The sequence below is a fragment of the Eleginops maclovinus genome, chromosome 10 (genome assembly GCF_036324505.1).
Source record: "Eleginops maclovinus isolate JMC-PN-2008 ecotype Puerto Natales chromosome 10, JC_Emac_rtc_rv5, whole genome shotgun sequence".
Lineage (NCBI taxonomy): Eukaryota > Metazoa > Chordata > Actinopteri > Perciformes > Eleginopidae > Eleginops > Eleginops maclovinus.
The window spans coordinates 15,652,498-15,672,064 of record NC_086358.1 but is presented as its reverse complement, the minus strand read 5'-3'; the positions used below and the strand labels follow the sequence as shown (position 1 = coordinate 15,672,064).

Sequence of the window (19,567 nt, the reverse complement as noted above, 5' to 3'; positions counted from 1 at the left end):
AAAAAACAAATCACCCCTTTCAGGTCAGTGCTCTTATCTTCAATATGTCCTAGAGTAAGACACTAAATCCCAAATTCCTCTGGAGGGCATAGCAATGTGTGTGAATGTTAATCTACCATATTGAGCAGCACTTTGTAAGCTCACCTTTCTGATACCAGTGTTTGCATTTTGGTGTGAATTGGAGTGCTGATTTGTGTTAAAGCACTTTGAGTGCTAAATACATTTATACAAATACAGTACCAGCTGCAACATGAATGTAATGTGAATGTGACTGCCAACAAACTATTTTTAGTTGCACATGGAGTAAATTCAGCAGTTACCCTGCACTATACAAAGTCATTAAAACTAGCTGCACCTTACCAGCTTTGATAACACTTTAATGCATCAATAATTATAATAAAACATATAATATATATTATTTTGAAATGGACCAATCTGCATAATATGTACTTTTATTTATATATGTAACTTTTGGAACTTTAATTACATTTTGATTCTAATAATTGTACTTTTACTTGAGAAACCTTTCAAATGCTGGACTTTTACTTAAACTACAATCTGGTACTTTACTCATGTACAAGATCTGAGTACTTCTCACACCTCTTAGAGTAGCCTACCGACTTTACTTTGGGAACTTCCATTATTTCTGATGTTAATAGCCTACTTGTGTAGTTTCACTTGATTATTCATTCATTCATACATTTATTTACATACATTCATTTTGCATACAGGACTCTTACTTTTACCAAGTATGATCTATACGTAAGTGTGGTTTATTTATTTTTTTAAAGTCTGCTTTACCAAGAAAATACAAAGACTGTATGGTTAAATATTAATAGTATATAAGTATTCCAATTCCATAACACAGATGTGAGCTGGTGCCATCTTGTGGCCATAGTGTATAACTGCGGCTATACATCGACGTTTCCTCTTTGTGCATCCCTGGTTAAAGGACGTAAAAATTAAAGTTATACAACCCAAAATGAAGGCTATGATTCTATTGCCATGGCGTGTTATACCGCCTTGTTTAATGTGTACGGAGACCATACAGAGGAAGCATGCGTCAGCCAGCTGAAAGTGAAACTAAAAGTGAAACTACAGCAGTTAGCTAACCGTGGACTGAGGGGAAGCGTACGGTAAATCCAACAAATAACCCTGATTACCTTTAATCTATGGAACTATTAACGTGCCGCAGGTTTCTTAAGCTAATTATCAAACAGCAGAGAGGGGAAAGGTGACCCTACAATCTTATCAACAAGTGTTTTAAGAGTTATTAGCTAACACTAGCTAGCAAGTGTAACACACTACTTACCAAAAACGATACAAAAAAGTTACGAATTAATAAAGTTAAATTGAGCGTAACGGGGTAAAGTATATGTTGTTGATATTTTGGCCGGCATGCTGTAAGCTAACAGTAATAATATTTCTCAGTCATAGCTCAGAAAATAATATGTTTGTGTCCTGGTTTGCATGTTAATTAGGCACTGAACAACGTATGTATTTCTTCACAATTGAATGTTGAGTATGAGAGTATTAATGGTATGTTTTAATATTTTGGTACAATTAGAAATGCATTGCTATAATGGTTCATTGTAATGTAAGTTAGGTATGTGTTCCCAGCCCAGATGGACTTAAAAAACACCATAAATACAATGCAGTAGTGAAACATTTATAAACATAACTTCATATAGAAGACACTGTGTATTTGCATATGTTATGCTTCACAATGTAATGGTTTTAAACTATTAACTTGCATACAATTGGAAATGACAAATTCCTCAAAATCAAGTACAGTACTTGAATAAATGAACCAGTGTTGGCGTCACCATCATTGTACTATATAACAGAAATATTTGTCTTTTTAGGATCAGATTCTGCCTCTTGCAGTCTTGAAAATGAAGGAATTGGCAGCATGTGGATTTGTCATTCTCGTATTCGACATGGCTCTGTGTTTGGCTCTGTGGGCCGGGCTGGTGATGCTGAGGTACTCCAGTTGGGGAGGCCTGCCAGGAGTGTGGGCCTTTGGGGCAGCAAAGTGGGCCGTTCTCCATGTTTTTACCTCAACACTGACTGATGGAAAGCCAGAGGGCGTGCTCCGCAGATTGGTGGCACTCCTCTGCCTTCTTTCTCCTGTGTTTGAAAGTGGAAGGATCCTCATGGCGCCTCCCTCACAGCCTTACGCAGGACCATCTCCTGACCTCAGCATGCTGTTCCTGGGCCACATGTCCTTGTTGCTGGCATGTGTGGTTTGGGAAAAGGGCCTCTGTGGTGATTCAAAGACGAAAAACGACAACATTGACCTTGATGCCAGGCGGCTGCTTGTCAGGGTGCTGAAATACTTCAAACCAGACACCGTTTACCTTATTGCAGCTTTCAGTTTCCTCATCTTAGGTGTCATCTGTAAGTATGAAACGTTGACATTCTATATGGTAGATGGACAACACAGCATTTACTCAATTATTACATTTTCAGAAGGACAGAGAAACTATTGTGGCTCCAACAAATGTATGTTTATTTACTTTTTCTTTCGGTTTTTGAATAAGGCCTGAAAAGTTTGTTTTACGATGGCATTAGAATAAAAAAACAGGGAATATAATGAAATATTATTTTGTGCTATCTGTGCAGCATTTAAATGTTTATTAAAACCGTACAAATTAAACTTCAATCTGTTAAGTGCAGCCTATAAATGACTAAAGGATATTCTATTGTGTTTTTTCTAGATGTCAACAAATACTGCAGTAAGACTAAAACTTATAATATTTGCTTTTTTCAATATTATGGGGTTTAAAACATAGGTTTAAATAAACATTTGCAAACTGTAGGTTTCAATTTGGAACGCCAACATGAAAGACAAAAAATGATATGATACAACAAATAAGAAGTTGTGTAATTTTCATTAAAGATAGTTATTCTTTCCATCTATTTGAACGTTTAGAGATTGCTTAAGTACATTGAAATGTTAATATATTATTAAAATAAGGACATATATCACAGAAACAATTTATTGATGTTTTTATAATCTGTTGTGTTGTTTATCTTTCCTGACAGGTGATACATACATCCCTTTATATCTGGGGAATGTCATCGATATGCTAGGAAGTGAAAATCATCAAACCAGCGCTGGTTATGCAATTGGACAGCTGGCCCTTTTCTCGCTTGGAAGGTAATGAAATTAAACTTCTTAATGTTGTTGTCCTTTGTGCCCTAATAAAAACAACACCAGAGGAGAAAAATGCTATTTAATTGAGTGATGGGGAACGTAAACCTAATTATTCATCCTTACAGTGCTGTGTTCTCCGGCATGAGAGGAGGCATATTTATGTGCACTCTGGCCAGACTCAACAAGAGACTGAAGCATCTGCTGTTCCACACCCTGCTGCAGCAGGAAGTGCACTTCTTTGAGGAGAACAACCCTGGTGAGAACAACAAAGTAAACATGTCTGAGGGATGTTTCAGGGATGCAATGATTTACAAGTTCGAGAAATCTGTTTTTGTAGACAACACATCTTTTCTACCTAGACTTCTATTCCAAAAAGTAACCTACATGGCCAAGGCAATATGAGGACACACTATGGAGACATTTATCCCATTTAGCCTCAAGAGAATTAGTAAGGACCGACACTGATGTTGGGTGAAAAGGTCTACGCTCATAGTGGACAATAAAGTGATAATAAGTCAGGGATAATATTCCTTTAGGGTAAACCTTGAATCCTCCAGATCACCCTTTTGAGTTTCATTTCACTATGATGACCGGGTTGCTGCTTATAATCCCGCTTATTAACTGGCTACTAAATCAATAATTTGACACAACATATTGAATAAAAAATGATTTTATTGATGGAAAATTATCATATTGGTTACGCTAAGCCGGAATTACAGCGACAGCAATGTTACTAAAAGAAAATGACATTCTTCAAACAATGCCAGAGCCCATACCGTGTTGTCGTTGGTGTTTGTTTGCTGATTTCTCTGTCGTCCAGCTCTGTCTTTTAACCTCTTTCCTTCTCTTTTGCTGTTTTTCTTTTCTTTACTGAGGACAGTTTAACCATCATTAAAAAAAAATCTATATTGAAAAATAACAGACTATTTAATGTCCAAATTGACCAATAGAAGAAGTAGTATTCAACTAAGCCATGTAACTATGATTAATTGAGTAATTATTTATGACTTACTAGGAAGTCGAACAATTTGACAGTTCCACAATATGTACAGTATTGAACTATTGTACTTCTGTAGACATTTAGCTGCCAGTAAACATTCTCGAACATGCTCTTTCCTCCCTCTCACCCCTAAGGACGTCTGTCCTCCCGCCTGCACTCTGATGTGGACCAGATGGGCCGCACGGTCACACTGAACTCCAACGCTCTGGTTCGCAGCACAGTCAAAACCGTTCTCATGTTCAGAGTGATGTTCGGTCTGTCCTGGGAGCTCACATTGCTCACCTGTATAGAGATGCCTCTGTTGGCCTTCCTGCAGAACAAATACATCACCTGGTCCAAGGTAAGTGAGAGGAGATAGATCACTCTGATTGTTTCGAATCATTTAGTAGTTTGGTCATCCTGCTCTTCAGTCAATTTGAACAAAGTATAATAGTGCTTTTCAACCAGTATGTATAGTGGGACACAAATTAATCTGCTTTAAGGGCGGCCAATATCTGAAAAAAATGTATCCAACCAATCAGCCCAAAATATGGCTATAGTTAATAGGTAATAAAAGCTTAATTTCTCAGTTTACACATCAGATTTAATTTTAAGGTATCCAACTATCTCTGGAAGGTGATCATAAAGAAAAAAAAAGCCACATTCTTTGTTTTATATTTCTTTATTCCTCCATTTTACACCAAACGCATATTAAAAAAAGTAAGGGGAAATACATATTATTAAAGCTGCTATAGTGAAGGGCCATAACCGCTGGGGCCAGGCCCCAAGGATAAACATTCTGTTTTGCATGAAAACTGTTGCACTGAAAATTACGTGCTATAAATCCAGCACCACATCTGGTTAGAGTGACCAGGTGCGCTGCTTTGTGTGGGACTGCACAGCATATTTATGATTTGTCTAGTGTCCCGCAAATGGAGACGATGTCTCGCATTTGATTGACAGTCGTCCTTTTAAAACTTGGTTTATCCAATGGCAGTGTAGAAAGCAAGAGAGGGCTATCACCATTGCCTTGGTCAAATGTCAATCAATCAACACTTCACTGTAGTCTAGGGCTCGCCTACTTTACCTGTCCTCATCCTGGCAGCAATAACAGCAGCTCGGCCAGATTTAGAATCATTCCTTCAATTTTTCACCAAAGAGGCTCAGAGTAGAGAAGAGGACCCTGAACCTGTTATGATGCATCTGTCTGCTCATGTGTATTTTACAGTTACTGAAATAGTCTTTGTCAAACAGGATCTAAAAGAGCAAATCCAGGAGTGCCACGCTCAGAACAAAGACCTGGCTTTCCAGACAATCAGCGGGATTCACACTGTCCGAAGCTTTAGGGCGGAGAATCATGAGCTGAGGAGGTATAATGAGGCTCTGGACGTGATGTGCGCCGTGAAGACAAGAACAGGAGTCTACGGCGCAGTCTTCCTGTTGATACGGAGGGTAGGAACAGCGAGCACTCATATATCATAAGAGCACGTGTTTAGGTCTAAACTCATTGAGACCCAATTCTACCAGGAAAAGACTAAAAAACAAGAAAAGTTCAGTTTGAGATTATATAAATAAAATGATGCAGTCAGTAGATACTGTTTTGAGTAACTTATTTAACTTTTTGAGTCAAATGTATCAGATTATTTCTCGTTAATATTAACGACAAATCATTACCTTTTTACCATATTATTTACAAAGGTAATGATTATGATATACGTAGGTCTAATTATAAATAATAAGACGACATGTATTTAAACATTTGAAGATCATTTTTTTATATTTTAATTCAGAATATGAAAGACTGAGCAGTAAATGTTGGATTTAACTCTAAAATATAAATTTTAAATGATGAGATAGTGACATTAATGACTTATATTTTATAACATTATGTCGAATTTATAATAAAAATTACTTAAACCTATGTCCACATTATGAGATTTATGTGAAATTAGGAGATATTGAGCTCTCATTTGGACGTGGAAGTATTTTATATTTGTATTTTCATCATATTTAAACATATTTCCCTTTTTTATTATTTTCTTCCATAGTCTTTCATACAAATGTGCTGCTGCAATAATATAAAACAAAAGTACGATGTGAGTAATTCCTCTCTCTGCTTCCATGTAGCTGGTGACTCTCGGAATAAAGATACTCATGCTGGTACAGGCCCGCAGTCTCATATTGACCGGTCACCTCACTATTGGAAGTCTTTTGTCCTTTTTCCTGTACCAGAAGCCCATGTCAACCAATTTAAAGGTGAGCTGAGTTAAACAAATATGTCCCCATTTCAGAATCCCTTCCATGTGGTTGAGTTGTAAAATAAATAATTCCTGCTGTTGATTATTTGTGCCACAGGAGATCATGTATTGCTATAGAGAGATGATGTCCACAGTCGGAGTCATCTCCAAAGTGTTCAGTTATCTTGACAGAACACCAAAATGTAAGAAGGAGGGAGAGTTAGCTCCTGAGAGGCTGGAGGGAAGAATTGTTTTCCAAAATGTGACCTTCAAATATCCCTCATCGACTGACGTGGAACCAGCTCTGAAGGTACCGTGTGTCCTATAGCACCATTCATCATTTATAATGACGTTAATATGAAGTCTGATCATCAGAAACATGCTCTACACAGGCAGTTTCTATGGAGCTTCAGCCAGGGAAGATGACAGCTCTGGTGGGTCCCTCTGGCGGCGGTAAGACCTCCTGTGTCAGCCTTCTGAAGAGGCTGTACGAACCTCAAGAGGGGCAGATCCTGCTGGACGGAGAACCTCTGCATCATTACAAATGCAAATACCTCCATCAAAAGGTACTGCTGGCTCAGTGGAGGGAGGCTTAATCCCTGCAAAAGATCAATAATGGGGGAATGCTTATGTTTCTTTTGGTGTACACTATAGAGTATGTTCTTTGTCAAAATGTTTAAACTGGTTTAAGTTAAACGCTGGGCCGGTATACCAGATTTTACCACTAGAGGTCAGTGGTAAAGTCAGACCCATAGACTGTATATATATACAGTCTATGGTCAGACCACAGAAGTCAAGAGTCAGGTGCAGAGGAGTAGCTTGTTACTTAAAGGATGTAAGCTGGTCCACCTTAAAGGTCAGCCCACCTTAATGAGCCAGTGTTTTATCAGGGTAATATCTGCTGATTACACAAAACCAATAAGGTATATAAGGTATTTTGATTTATTTTGAGATTCAAACGGTTTTTTTTTACTTCACTTTTTAATTATACAGTCATGAGAAAATTATATTTGGTGAATGTGCATCAATATACTGCTTTTAGATGGCCCTGGTATCCCAGAATCCCGTGCTGTTTTCTGGTTCACTGAGATACAACATTGAGTACGGCCTGAGTGACTGCACCTTGGAGAGAGTGAAGGAAGCTGCAAAGAAGGCCAACACAGACAACTTCATCTCTGAACTGAAGAACGAATATGACACAGGTACAGAAGTTTGGAAAGATATATATAAATAAATATATAGTATAAATATTAAACACGTTTAATATTTAACATAGATGTCTACAATATTCATTAGGATCAATCAGATCTGAACAGTACATATACATTTTTACTTTTTTTAAAAATACCATCCTACTAGGAGGGAAGTTATCAGTCTAATGCTACAGTATTGTTTTGTTTGTTTGTATTGAATGCCCTTAACATACATTATGTCATTTGTTGTTGAAATTGTCTGTTTAGTGCAGGATCAGTATGTCTGTACTGTATTTGCATTATATGTGTATGAAAGCAGAATTTACTGCAAAGGTTTACTACTTTATTTTGATGTTATTATTTTGTATAAATACAACTTAGCTTACATTACATATTAGGATAAATATTAACTACATATAGGAAAAAAGCTGACACAGACACAGAAGATACAAAGAAAAAAAAGAACTAGTAAACTTTTTGCATTGTGCGAATGAACATGATTGGAAATGAGTTCAACATTAACCTGTGACAGACCATGATCCTAGCATATGTGATGTGATAATGAGATATATCTTTTTAGAATATATTTTTATTATCTGCATAATCCTCATGTCTGCGTTTGGTCTCAGATGTAGGGGAATGTGGTGGTAAGTTGTCAAACGGACAGAAGCAGAGCATCGCCATCACCAGAGCTCTGATTCGGGAGCCGCAGGTCATCATCCTGGACGAGGCCACCAGCAAACTGGATGTTGAAATGCAGCACGCTGTAAGTAAAATATAATAATTAAGGTTCTAATGACATTCATCATCCCAGGAGCTCCAACTCAATATTCTTTCAAGTATACTTTCCCATTACAAACACCCTTGTAATTTGACTTCCTGTCTCAGAGTTCTGACTTAGTGGTGTAACTAAATCTTAAAGGTGCAATGCAAAGGGAACATTTTATTTTAAGGGTTTTCATGTTGACTTAATTACATTTTGAGTAAATGTGCACAATTGCACTTATCCCTGTGACCAGGGGTGGCCAGCCCGCGGCTTTCGAGCCACATGTGGCTCTTTGTCCAGCCTCATGCTGCTCCTCAGTTCATACCGAATTTTAATTATGTTCACAAAGGGTTAACAACACACAAGTTCCAGGCCAATCGTTACACAGTGTTTTCGACACAGAAGTGCTTTAGCCAATCTTCATTTATTTTTAAATAACTGTCATGAAGCAGTGTTTGAACCAACTTTAGTCATGGGTTTGTTTTAAATACAAACATTTAAATATTCTCTAAAGCCAAATTTGTAAAGGATTGTTGAAGGCAATGAATGCCAACTTAGTTCAAAGAAGCAACATGCAGTAATATAAAAGTAGTTTACAAATACAATAAGTGAGAGTGTGTGTGTGAGTGCACACACTCTTAATGGCTGACAATAACGGGCCTCTGGTCTTAATACTGATTTCTGTCAATATCATGGTGTGTGACATTTACAAGAAATCTGGCTGTCTGTGTGATGGAGTGTGTGTCTATTGGAGGGTGTGTCTTTGAGTGTGTGTGTCTGTTTGTCAATTATTGTACATTTTTAGATTTTCATTTTCTATGTGTGAGAGATAGAGAGTGGCACAGAGGAAGAGAGTGAGGGAGCACACCAGTGTCATAGCCACCTAAAATGTTTAAAACCCACTGTCATGGCCCGGCTCTTGGCCACAACAAAAAACGGTGGCAAGGACAAAGTTATAAGAAAATATATATTTATTATAGCAAACAAATCAAAGACCTACCATCATGAGGTGTGTCAGTAAGATCAGTAGTGTAGATGTGGATGTGTGAACATGGTATGATGTAGGGTGTTGCATGCCGAACCAAAACAAAAGGGAAACCTAAGCATGAACGAGGCTGCTCTCCCCAGAGTCCTTCAGCCAAAAGAGAGACCTGGCAAGACTCTGGCTCCGGCCTTTAACTGCTCAGCCAGGTGCCTTCAATCAGCGCTAATGAAAGAAAGGGAACAATCATTAACGGGACAGACACCATTACAGGGACAACAGGGACGCAGGGTCGTCACACCCCCCCCTTAAAGTCGGTGTCCCTAGGACCACCGTAACAATACTTCCATCCCAAACACAAAGATAAATATAAACAAAATATACGTACCACCTTTTTTCAACTAACTAGTTCAGTGGAGCACGTGACAGGGCATCAGTAATAACATTGTCTGATCCCTTAATATGCCTAACATTAAGGTTGTAAGCCTGAAGGAACAAAGACCACCTTGTCAATCTTTGGTTGGGACATTTCTTAGAATGCAAGAAAGTCAGTGGATTGTGATCTGTGTAAACCAAAATTGGTCCTCCTGCTCCCACATAAACATTGAAATGTTGCCACGCCCAAATGAGTGACAGCGCCTCCTTCTCAATAACAGAGTAATGTTTCTGGTAACTGTTAAACTTCTTGGAGAAGAAGCTGATTGGTCTCACCACGCCTTGCTTATCACCCTGGAGCAAAACCGCACCCGCTCCCACCTGGCTTGCATCCACCTGGAGCATAAAAGTTCGATCAAAACATGGAGCAGCTAGTGCAGGAGAGGAACACAACAGAGATTTAATATCATCAAATGCTTTTTGACAATCAACCGACCAAGTATATTTTACAGTAGACTTAAGAAGTTCAGTCAGGTGAAACACAGTAGTTGAAAAATGTTGACAGAAACTCCTGTAGTATCCCACCATACCCAGAAACCTTTGGAGTTCCTTTTTGGTTGTGGGCTGTGGATATTCAGCTATTGCTCTGACCTTAGCCTGAACTGGGGCCACACAACCTTGTCCCACCACATGGCCAAGGTATGTCACTGTGGCTTTTGCAAATTCACATTTGGCCAAATTTATTGTCAGGTGTGCTTCAGCCAATCGTTCAAAAAGCATCTTGATGCGCTGAATATGCGAAGTCCAAGAATCACTGCAAATAACCAAATCATCTAGATACACAGTACAGCCCTTTAGGCCTGACACCACACGATTCATCAAACGTTGGAATGTAGCAGGAGCATTTTTTAACCCGAATGGCATTACTTTATACGAATAATGTCCTGAGGGTGTGATAAATGCCGATATTTCTTGTGCACGCTTGGACAAAGGAACCTGCCAATAACCTTTAAGCAAATCAAACTTGCTTGGCTGATCCCACCTGATCTATACAATCGTCCATTCTTGGCAAAGGAAATGAGTCAGATTTAGTCACTGAATTCACTTTTCTCATGTCAGTACAGAATCTAGGTGTTCCATCCTGCTTTGGCACCAAAATGCATGGAGACGCCCAACTAGATGCTGATGGGATGGCGATTTTATTCTCCAACATGTAATTAATCTCAGCATCCAAACAATTGCGTTTAACTGGTGGCATGCGATAAAAATGTTGTTTAATAGGCCGAGCATCCCCAACATCAATGTCATGCTCAGCCCAGTCAGTTTGCGAAGGAATGTCTTTAAACAGACATAGATACCTGTGTACCAACGCTGAGAGTTCTTCACGTCTCGACTCTGGCAAATGAGAAAACAACCCGTCTAAATCACTTAGCGATTCAGAGTTTCTCAAACGACCATACAGCAAACTATCATCAGGTTCAGGCACTCTATCTCTCTGATGCAGCAAACTATCTGATGTCACAGCCAGAGCTGGATGCACTCTATCATTCACCACCTCTGTGTCTGTGTTTACTTCACGCATGTGGTATGGTTTCAGAAGATTTGCATGACAAAGACGTTTGGCCTTCCTCCGTTCTGGTGTTGACAAAACATAATTTAGGTCAGACCTTTGTTCAATGACAGTGTATGGACCTGTATACTTAGCCTGAAATGGGGAACCAACAATAGGCATAAGTGATAATACTTGGTCACCTGGATTAAATTCCCGTTGAGCCGAACCACGGTCATACAACTCTTTCATTTTACTTTGAGACAGAGACAGCTTTTCTTGTGCCATACTCAAAGCTACCAACAAACGATGTCTGAAGCCATTCACATAATCAGTTAAGCGCCCTGGTGGCTCAGTGTCAACACAGCCATCTTTCAGCACTGCCAAGGGACCACGTACAGAATGTCCAAAGACCAACTCATTAGGGCTAAAACCTGTACTTTCCTGCACAGCCTGCCTTGCAGCCAACATTAACCAAGGGAGAACCTCTTCCCAGTCTCTATCCAGTTCCGTACAGTATGCATGAAGCAAGGATTTCAGAGTCTGGTGAAACCTTTCCAAGGCACCTTGGCTTTGTGCATGGTAAGCTGTTGATTGGTTCTTTTTAATCTTCAAAAGCTTCAACACTTGTCCAAACATGTGAGAAGAAAAATTTGAACCTTGATCACTCTGGACGATCTTAGGAATTCCAAATATCGAAATAAACTGTGACAAAGCCTTAACCACAGCTTTCGTTGTAATCGACCTCAAAGGATAGGCAGCTGGATACCTAGTGGTTTGACTCATTACTGTGAGCAGATAATTGCAACCAGACCTTGAACATAGTAATGGGCCCACACAATCAACTATGAGATGAGCAAATGGTTCACTCACCGCCTGTATCGGCTGTAATGGTGCTGGCTTGATCTTCTGTTTTGGTTTCCCTGTTAACTGACACACATGGCATGATTTAATGTACTCAGACACATCTCTTTTTAAATGTTGCCAGGTGTAGTGTTTAAGGATATTTAAATATGTTTTCCGAACACCAAAGTGTCCACACTCGTCATGTGCAACTTTCAGGACAAGAGGACGAAACTTAGTTGGCACCACCAACTGGACAACGTGATCCAAAACACCATTATCATCCATAGGAATCCGTTTCCTAAACAACAAATCCTTATGCAAAAAGTATCCACTTGAGCCATTTTCTATCTCAACAACCGGTAAAACACACTCAAAAATCTCTTTCAATGAAGAATCATTACTTTGCTCTTTTACCACTTCATTGTGTGTGAGTGTCAGGTCCAAAACTGACACTCGCAGCAAACACTGTTAAATAAACACATGAGACATCAGTTAAGGTTGTTAAAACTTGCAAGGAGAGAGTGCAGGAGACAGTGCAGTTACAACGCCCCCACAAACTCTGCCTGTCCCGCGCACCTCCCTTTCTTTTTATTAATTTTAGGATGCCCTAATCACATAAGCACGAGTCAGCATAGAGGGAGGGGATTGTGAGGCTGCTCGTGTCCTCTAAAGTACATAGTTGCTTTATATGTATATTTGTTGGTGTGTGTGTGTGTGTGTGTGTGAGGAGTGTGGAGGAGTCTTCCTGCACGTGCGTCCTTCGGTGGTCATGTTGCGGAGTGTTGTCCTGAGAACGTGTTCGCCCACACGTTCTCAGGGAGTAGTTTCTCATACCAAATATCTGTACAATCATAATAATCTGTTGCTTAAACAGACGGTTTCTACCAGTTATTTTCCATACACGATTAGGATATGGTAGACAATGATAATGACTGTGTATTTAAAAATATATACATTTATTTACATTTAATTCTAACAGTGAGTAATAACGGAAACTCAGACAAAGGTGAAACATCCACTTCCTCAGAGTTGTCCTCTGATGACAAGTCATGATCAGTTTTGGCCATAGCCCGTGTGGTCACGCAAGAGGACGTGACCTCTGGCACCACTGTAGAGTTATCCTCAGGCACAGACTCATTCAGACCACAGGTAACTGAAAGCGCCGGGGAAACATCAGTCCACACTCTGCTACCTGCCAAACCGTTGCCCAGAATGAAATGTATCCCCTCGATCAGCAAAGCCGGACGCACACCAATAGCCACTTCACCCTTGACAAGGTCACAGTTAAGATACAACTTATGAACGGGAACAGGGAGAACCTTTAACCCCATCCCACGACTCAGAACCGTGTCACCAGTGTCACTTTCCTCAGACAATGGCAAAATAGAGTCAACAATAAAGGAGTCAAAGGCACCTGTGTCTCTCAAGATTTTGATTGGAACTCTTACATCACTATTTAGTAATGACACAAAGCCATCTCTAATAAAAGGGGCATAAGATGCCAAGACATCTGTTTCACATGAGTGGGCTGTAAGCACCTCAGCAACACAGCAGCTTTCCACAGGGGCAGCAAATGCAACAGGCTTAACAAAATATCTTTGTCCCTTGGACTTTGCTCTAAGCGCAGGACATTCTGCCTTCCAATGTCCTTTTTCCTGACAATAGTTGCAATTATCATCATTATCCAAATGGTCAACATCTGATTTTACGAAACCCAATTTCTTTGGATACATCCCAAATGAACTACCATCAGCAGCACTTCTCCTCCCTTCAACAGCAGTTAGGGCCCCAGAGCGCCCTCCAAACCTGTTCTTATGAAGCAACACAAACTCATCTGCTGCCACAGCAGCCTCAGCAGCAGAAGTGACCTTTTGTTCTATTATGTATGTGGCCATGCGATCAGGAAGAACATTTTTGAACTGTTCTAAAATCATTAGTTCACACAAATCGTCGAAAGAATTGATGTCCAGAGCAGTTAACCAACGCTTAAAATGAATAGACAAATCCCTCGCCATCTGCACATACGTTTGACCTTGCTTTTGCTCAAGGAACCTAAAACGCTGACGATATGCCTCTGGCACCAGTTCATATGCTCTAAGCACAGCAGATTTTTAACATAGCTCGAGCTATCTTCAAGACTTAGAGAGGAATAAGCAGACTGTGCTCTTCCTGTGAGCACACACTGAAGCATCAGAGCGCAGTCTGCATCGGCCCAATCCCTAGCCTTTGCTACACGTTAAAAAAAAACGTGTCTGGATCACTTTCATTAAAGTGAGGTAACAAGCGCATGTTACTAATATCAAAACGATGAGGAGACCTGGGCCCCTGTCCACCCTGCCCCTCACCGGACAACATGCCATCTCTGAGCATAGACAGGCGACATCCCTCCATATCTAGCTTGGCTTTCTCAGATTCTTGTCGAATTCTTTCCACTTCAATCTGTTTTTTAATTTCTAACTCATATTTAACTCTGTCATGTTCCAGCTGTAACATCAACATTTCTTTCTGCTGCTCAAAAGACAGTACACTCGACTGAACAGGAGGCTTTGAAAAAACCTCCCCTTTCTCTGCAGGCAAAACTTTAATCTCCATCAATCTCGATATTATAGAGTCCTTGATGTTTTCTTTCACCCTTTTGTCACCACCAATAGACACAGAAAAATGCTCAGCAATCAAGAGCAATTGATCCTTTGTGAAAGCACCAAGAGACTCCTGAGACGGAGCTTTAATGAATGCCTCTATGTCAGCCATGTTTTTTTAGGATAACACACAGGAAGACAGCAACGCGACCTTTAAGCACCAAAACACACCAAAAAAACGAACAAAAAAAAATCATTTTGAGTAAATGTGCACAATTGCACTTATCCCTGTGGCCAGGGGTAGCCAGCCTCATGCTGCTCCTCAGTTCATACCGAATTTTAATTATGTTCACAAAGGGTTAACAACACACAAGTTCCAGGCCAATCGTTACACAGTGTTTTCGACACAGAAGTGTTTTAGCCAGTCTTCATTTATTTTTAAATAACTGTCATGAAGCAGTGTTTGAACCAACTTTAGTCATGGGTTTGTTTTAAATACAAACATTTAAATATTCTCTAAAGCCAGATTTGTAAAGGATTGTTGAAGGCAATGAATGCCAACTTAGTTCAAAGAAGCAACATGCAGTAATATAAAAGTAGTTTACAAATACAATAAGTGAGAGTGTGTGTGTGAGTGCACACACTCTTAATGGCTGACAATAACGGGCCTCTGGTCTTAATACTGATTTCTGTCAATATCATGGTGTGTGACATTTACAAGAAATCTGGCTGTCTGTGTGATGGAGTGTGTGTCTATTGGAGGGTGTGTCTTTGAGTGTGTGTGTCTGTTTGTCAATTATTGTACATTTTTAGATTTTCATTTTTCTATGTGTGAGAGATAGAGAGTGGCACAGAGGAAGAGAGTGAGGGAGCACACCAGTGTCATAGCCCCCCAAAATGTTTAAAACCCACCCAAATGAACATTTTGAAATTGAAAAGATTTTTTTTATTTCTCAAATTAGTGTTAAGAGTTGTGCCCCCTCCCCTTACCAAGAGCACACTGTTTTATTAGATGTAGCCTCTTAGTTTTGCTCTCAAAGTGCACCAGATGCATGCAATTCACTCTAAAATGTTTTTAAAAATCAGCCCGGGGGAACATGCCCCCGGACCCCCCTACAGGATGTGAAGTCCACCCCACCCAAACTTCAAAACCTAGCTATGCCCCTGGAGCACACAGAATGGGTGAGAGCAAAAGAGAGAGGTTAAGAGAGAAGTGGGGGACATACATCCAGCATGTATGATGCGGCTCTTTGCAGTAACACAGTTGGCCACCCCTGCCTGTGACCATCTCCCTCTTCTATTTGATATTTCAGTTTGTTCTTTTGAACTGGTCGTATGCATGAATAAGACTTTAACACACTCTACCGTTATACACTACTCACGTTTACCCCCCTGTAGAGGGGTTACTACATTCATGATTATATCCAGGTCACTCAAATGCAATCACTAATTAAATGTCTTAGATTCTCATTTTGTTTTAATGTATTGGATTTTCCTTGGATGTAGGCCTACATTTATGAGGATTTTTCAAGAGACCCTGGGATTCAAGATTTTAAAGTCTTTATTGTAACTGTTGTGCATATAATAGCCTTAAACTTAGGTCAGTGCCTGTGATACAAGCCCATGAAGAGTATCCACTAAAAGAAAAGCCACTTTGTGCGTGCTCTGCATGCATAAAGATGCTGTACTGTCATGGGACTGAGACGAGTGCTTGCCACCCTCCCAAATGGATTGAAACGGCCACTCCCCCTCTCATCAAGAAGGCTTTTATAACTTTGGTGGCAGGGCTGGAATGTGGAAACAACAGGGATGATAAAGATATGTTTTCTTTTATTGTTCATTTCATTAAGGCCCCCTCCCTGACCCACACCAGCCAATTCCGACATGTTAAATTGCCAGTCAAGCCTGTCATCAAAGTAAATCACTCTGATCAGCTAAAGCGAATCAGTGTACAGGAAGAGAAACTGACGGGAGGAAAACAAACAAACCAAACAAACAAATGAGATGTACAGGTGTAACGTGGTATTCCTTTGTTGGGTTGTGTCTCAGGTGCTGCGGGAGGTTCTGACTTGTGGTCGGACTGTCCTGGTGGTGGCTCATCAGCTGACGACTGTGGAGAAGGCAGATCACATCATCTTCATCGAGAAGGGAGCCGTCGTAGAAGAAGGGACTCACCAACAACTCATGGCCAGAGAAGGACGCTACTATCGTCTGAAAGAGGAACTGTTCTCTTAACACAGCCGAGAGTTTAAATGCTTGAGTATTTATCCTAACCCACTTACCTGCATGTTATATCTTCTAAGGATATGTCACTACAAAATGCATTTAATGAATGCATAAATTTAATTATTATGATCTTTGTTTGTAAAGCACCTAACATACAATAAATGCATCTGTACGATACATGAAAATAGACATAGAATGAAGATAAAACAGGGTAGGAATGACATAATTAATGTCAAAAAGGAGGTTAGGAGGAAGGGTGTGGTCTGCATGTTCAATGGAAATACGAGCATAAATGATGTTTACGTCTAGACATATTACAGTTTGATGTCAACACACAAACAAATCAGTGACATGACAAAGGACTAAAACTTATGCTCCAATAAGCATTATTGTTTTTAATGCAGTTTTGTTAATTGTAGTGTATAAAGTCGACCCTCAACTTCAGCTGAACCACAGTGGACACAAGCAGAATCTGTGTCAGATAAACGGCAATGTCTGTTAGTTAAAGTTTGCTAATATTAGCCAAGCTACTTACTTATTCCGAATGTGGATTAGAGCACATTATAGATACTATACCCAGTGTGTTTTTACTGCAGACCAAATCAAATTGGACAATGCGGTGATTATAAAAGGTTGGATTTGAAATAAAAGAAAGGATTTATTTTCACGTTGACAATGGCTGCTCACGCTCACCTTCCTGTCCACTCATTTTTATTGACATGAATCCCATGTGTTTATATGATTACGAAAAAACACGATATTTCTAGTGCCGTGGCAGTTCATGTTAATTGTGGTATTTAACATTTTGGAAATGTGAAAATATGCAATGAAAGCTCTTTAGTGTTGTAATACTTAATGTTTTGAGTTTTAAGATGGAAGACTTTCAGAACACTTCAGTTAGTGAGTGGTGTAGAGGATCTGTGTCTGTGTTAAGATAAACCAGTTGACCTGGGTATTCAGTTTTCGTTGGTGTACTTTTCTACAAGGTTCAATCTTAGCTGCTGCGTTTGTTTAAAATAAAGACCTGTAAGAGATTCAAAAAAGTCCTGTGTGTTAGTTGACTTACTCTACACTGTACAGTAACTCATTTTTTATTTGCCTTGACACAGGTAAGGTCGACCAATTGTGTGTGACATTATACTCCAGCTAATGTCTAATGGTATTCCTACCAAATGTGGATTTAGATTAATTTGTTAGTGGGGATGAGTAGCCAGAGTTTAGCCAGCAAAATTTTAACCCTGCTTGCTCGCCCTACTGACAGACAGGCTAATGCGTTGTGACATGGTACCTGGTAAGACTAATATTATACATTTTCCTCCTTTGCAGCCACATTGTCTTATCCCATCATGTCTAGGGACAGAATTCTATAGGTGCTAGCAGACCCTCATCAACGTGGAGCTGGGCTGTTAGGACGCAGAGGGTAATACCAACTCTGCCCTTGGGACGAAATAAAGGATGGTGCTGCTTCCCCAGTGGACAACATCTTATCTCTGCAAACAGGTCGCTTTCCTCTTGGGGATAGGCAGCCTAGGACGCTGAAGGGGTTTAAAGAGACCTGTATGATGGTAAGAAGACCCCACCAGCCAAAACACCATCCAAACTACTACTGCCAATATTCCCCAGCAGTGGAGCCTTCGGTTGCATCTGATCTCAGTCAGAACCATTGCTCTCCGTTAGCTTATGTACCAATCAGTTTGCTCTCTTGCAATGAATCTGCTCTCTGCGTACTAGACAAGGATCCTAGCAGAGATGGGCCGACAGCTGAACACTGAGGAACTGCCCTCTGGCCATCCTACCCCCATCATGTGGGTTAGGGTTACATTGACTAATATACTTTTTACATCCACCTTTTCTGCCAGCAGTAAGCCCTTACTAAGGTCTGACAGCGGCCCAATCCAGCTTTTGTTAGTTTTCAAATGTTTTTCTCGCCTCCATTTTTCTAAGTAGAGGAACCAAGGCTGGACACATCAACAGATTTCAGGAAATAGATGAGCTGTTTGTGTTTTTGTCCGAACCTGGCAAAGGAGTGTGGAGGCCATTTCTCAGGCTTATGTATGTGATGGTTTGCAGCTCCCCTGATGGTTTAAGGGCTTATTCCACAAGGAGTATGGTCACTTCTTGGGCCGTGTCCAAGTCACGAGGTTTGTACTTTTGAAAGGTTTTACAGGCTGGATGTCTTGGGGCCATGCATAGCACAAGTAGTACTAGAGGCAGAGTCCCTGTGGTTATCACTGCCAAGATAGACATTTGTTATGGCTTTGGGAAAGTTTATGCTATCTGGGAGTGGTCTATATCTCCCATACAGCGTAGTACAACAGTGAACACAGATTTGGGGTTTTTGGTTTTTAATAAAGCCTATAGTTAGAGCTGGTTTTAGATTACCCTGTTTGTCCTCCTGATACCTACATCTTATGGCACTGTATTTTATTGTTTAACTGTCTTTAATGTTTTTATCTCGTTTTATTGTAATCTCCTATCATGTTTTTTTTTTAATGATTTTCTTGTCATTTTAACTATATTTTACATTGTCATCTGTGTTTGTTAATCTGTGAAGCCCACTCGGACGAACATGTTTTGTGATACTGGGCTATATAAACTTTGATTTGATTTGATTTAACTTCCCTCAAAATTGTACTTAAGTACAGTACTTGATTACATCTACTTAGTTACTTTAC

General features: G+C 39.9%; 1 protein-coding gene across 1 annotated transcript; it reads left to right on the top strand.

Annotated features, from left to right (window-relative positions):
* Nucleotides 1-925: 925 nt before the first annotated feature.
* tap2t (transporter associated with antigen processing, subunit type t, teleost specific) lies at nucleotides 926-17,568 on the top strand. The gene is made up of 12 exons (XM_063892868.1): nucleotides 926-1,136; nucleotides 1,866-2,400; nucleotides 3,049-3,163; nucleotides 3,286-3,416; nucleotides 4,295-4,500; nucleotides 5,394-5,591; nucleotides 6,267-6,395; nucleotides 6,495-6,686; nucleotides 6,769-6,942; nucleotides 7,419-7,578; nucleotides 8,199-8,335; nucleotides 16,716-17,568. The coding sequence occupies exons 2-12, from the start codon at nucleotides 1,896-1,898 to the stop codon at nucleotides 16,899-16,901; spliced, it is 2,133 nt and encodes a 710-aa protein (XP_063748938.1). The 5' UTR covers nucleotides 926-1,136; nucleotides 1,866-1,895; the 3' UTR covers nucleotides 16,902-17,568.
* Nucleotides 17,569-19,567: the final 1,999 nt, after the last annotated feature.

What these genes read in the sequence shown, in the direction of transcription:
- tap2t (XM_063892868.1), top strand. Translation starts at nt 1,896, where the DNA reads ATGAAGGAATTGGCAGCATGTGGATTTGTCATTCTCGTATTCGACATG. An exon ending in TCTTCCTGTTGATACGGAGG is followed by an intron (nt 5,592 to 6,266) that starts GTAGGAACAGCG and finishes GCTTCCATGTAG; the next exon opens with CTGGTGACTCTCGGAATAAA. An exon ending in ATGTTGAAATGCAGCACGCT is followed by an intron (nt 8,336 to 16,715) that starts GTAAGTAAAATA and finishes GTTGTGTCTCAG; the next exon opens with GTGCTGCGGGAGGTTCTGAC.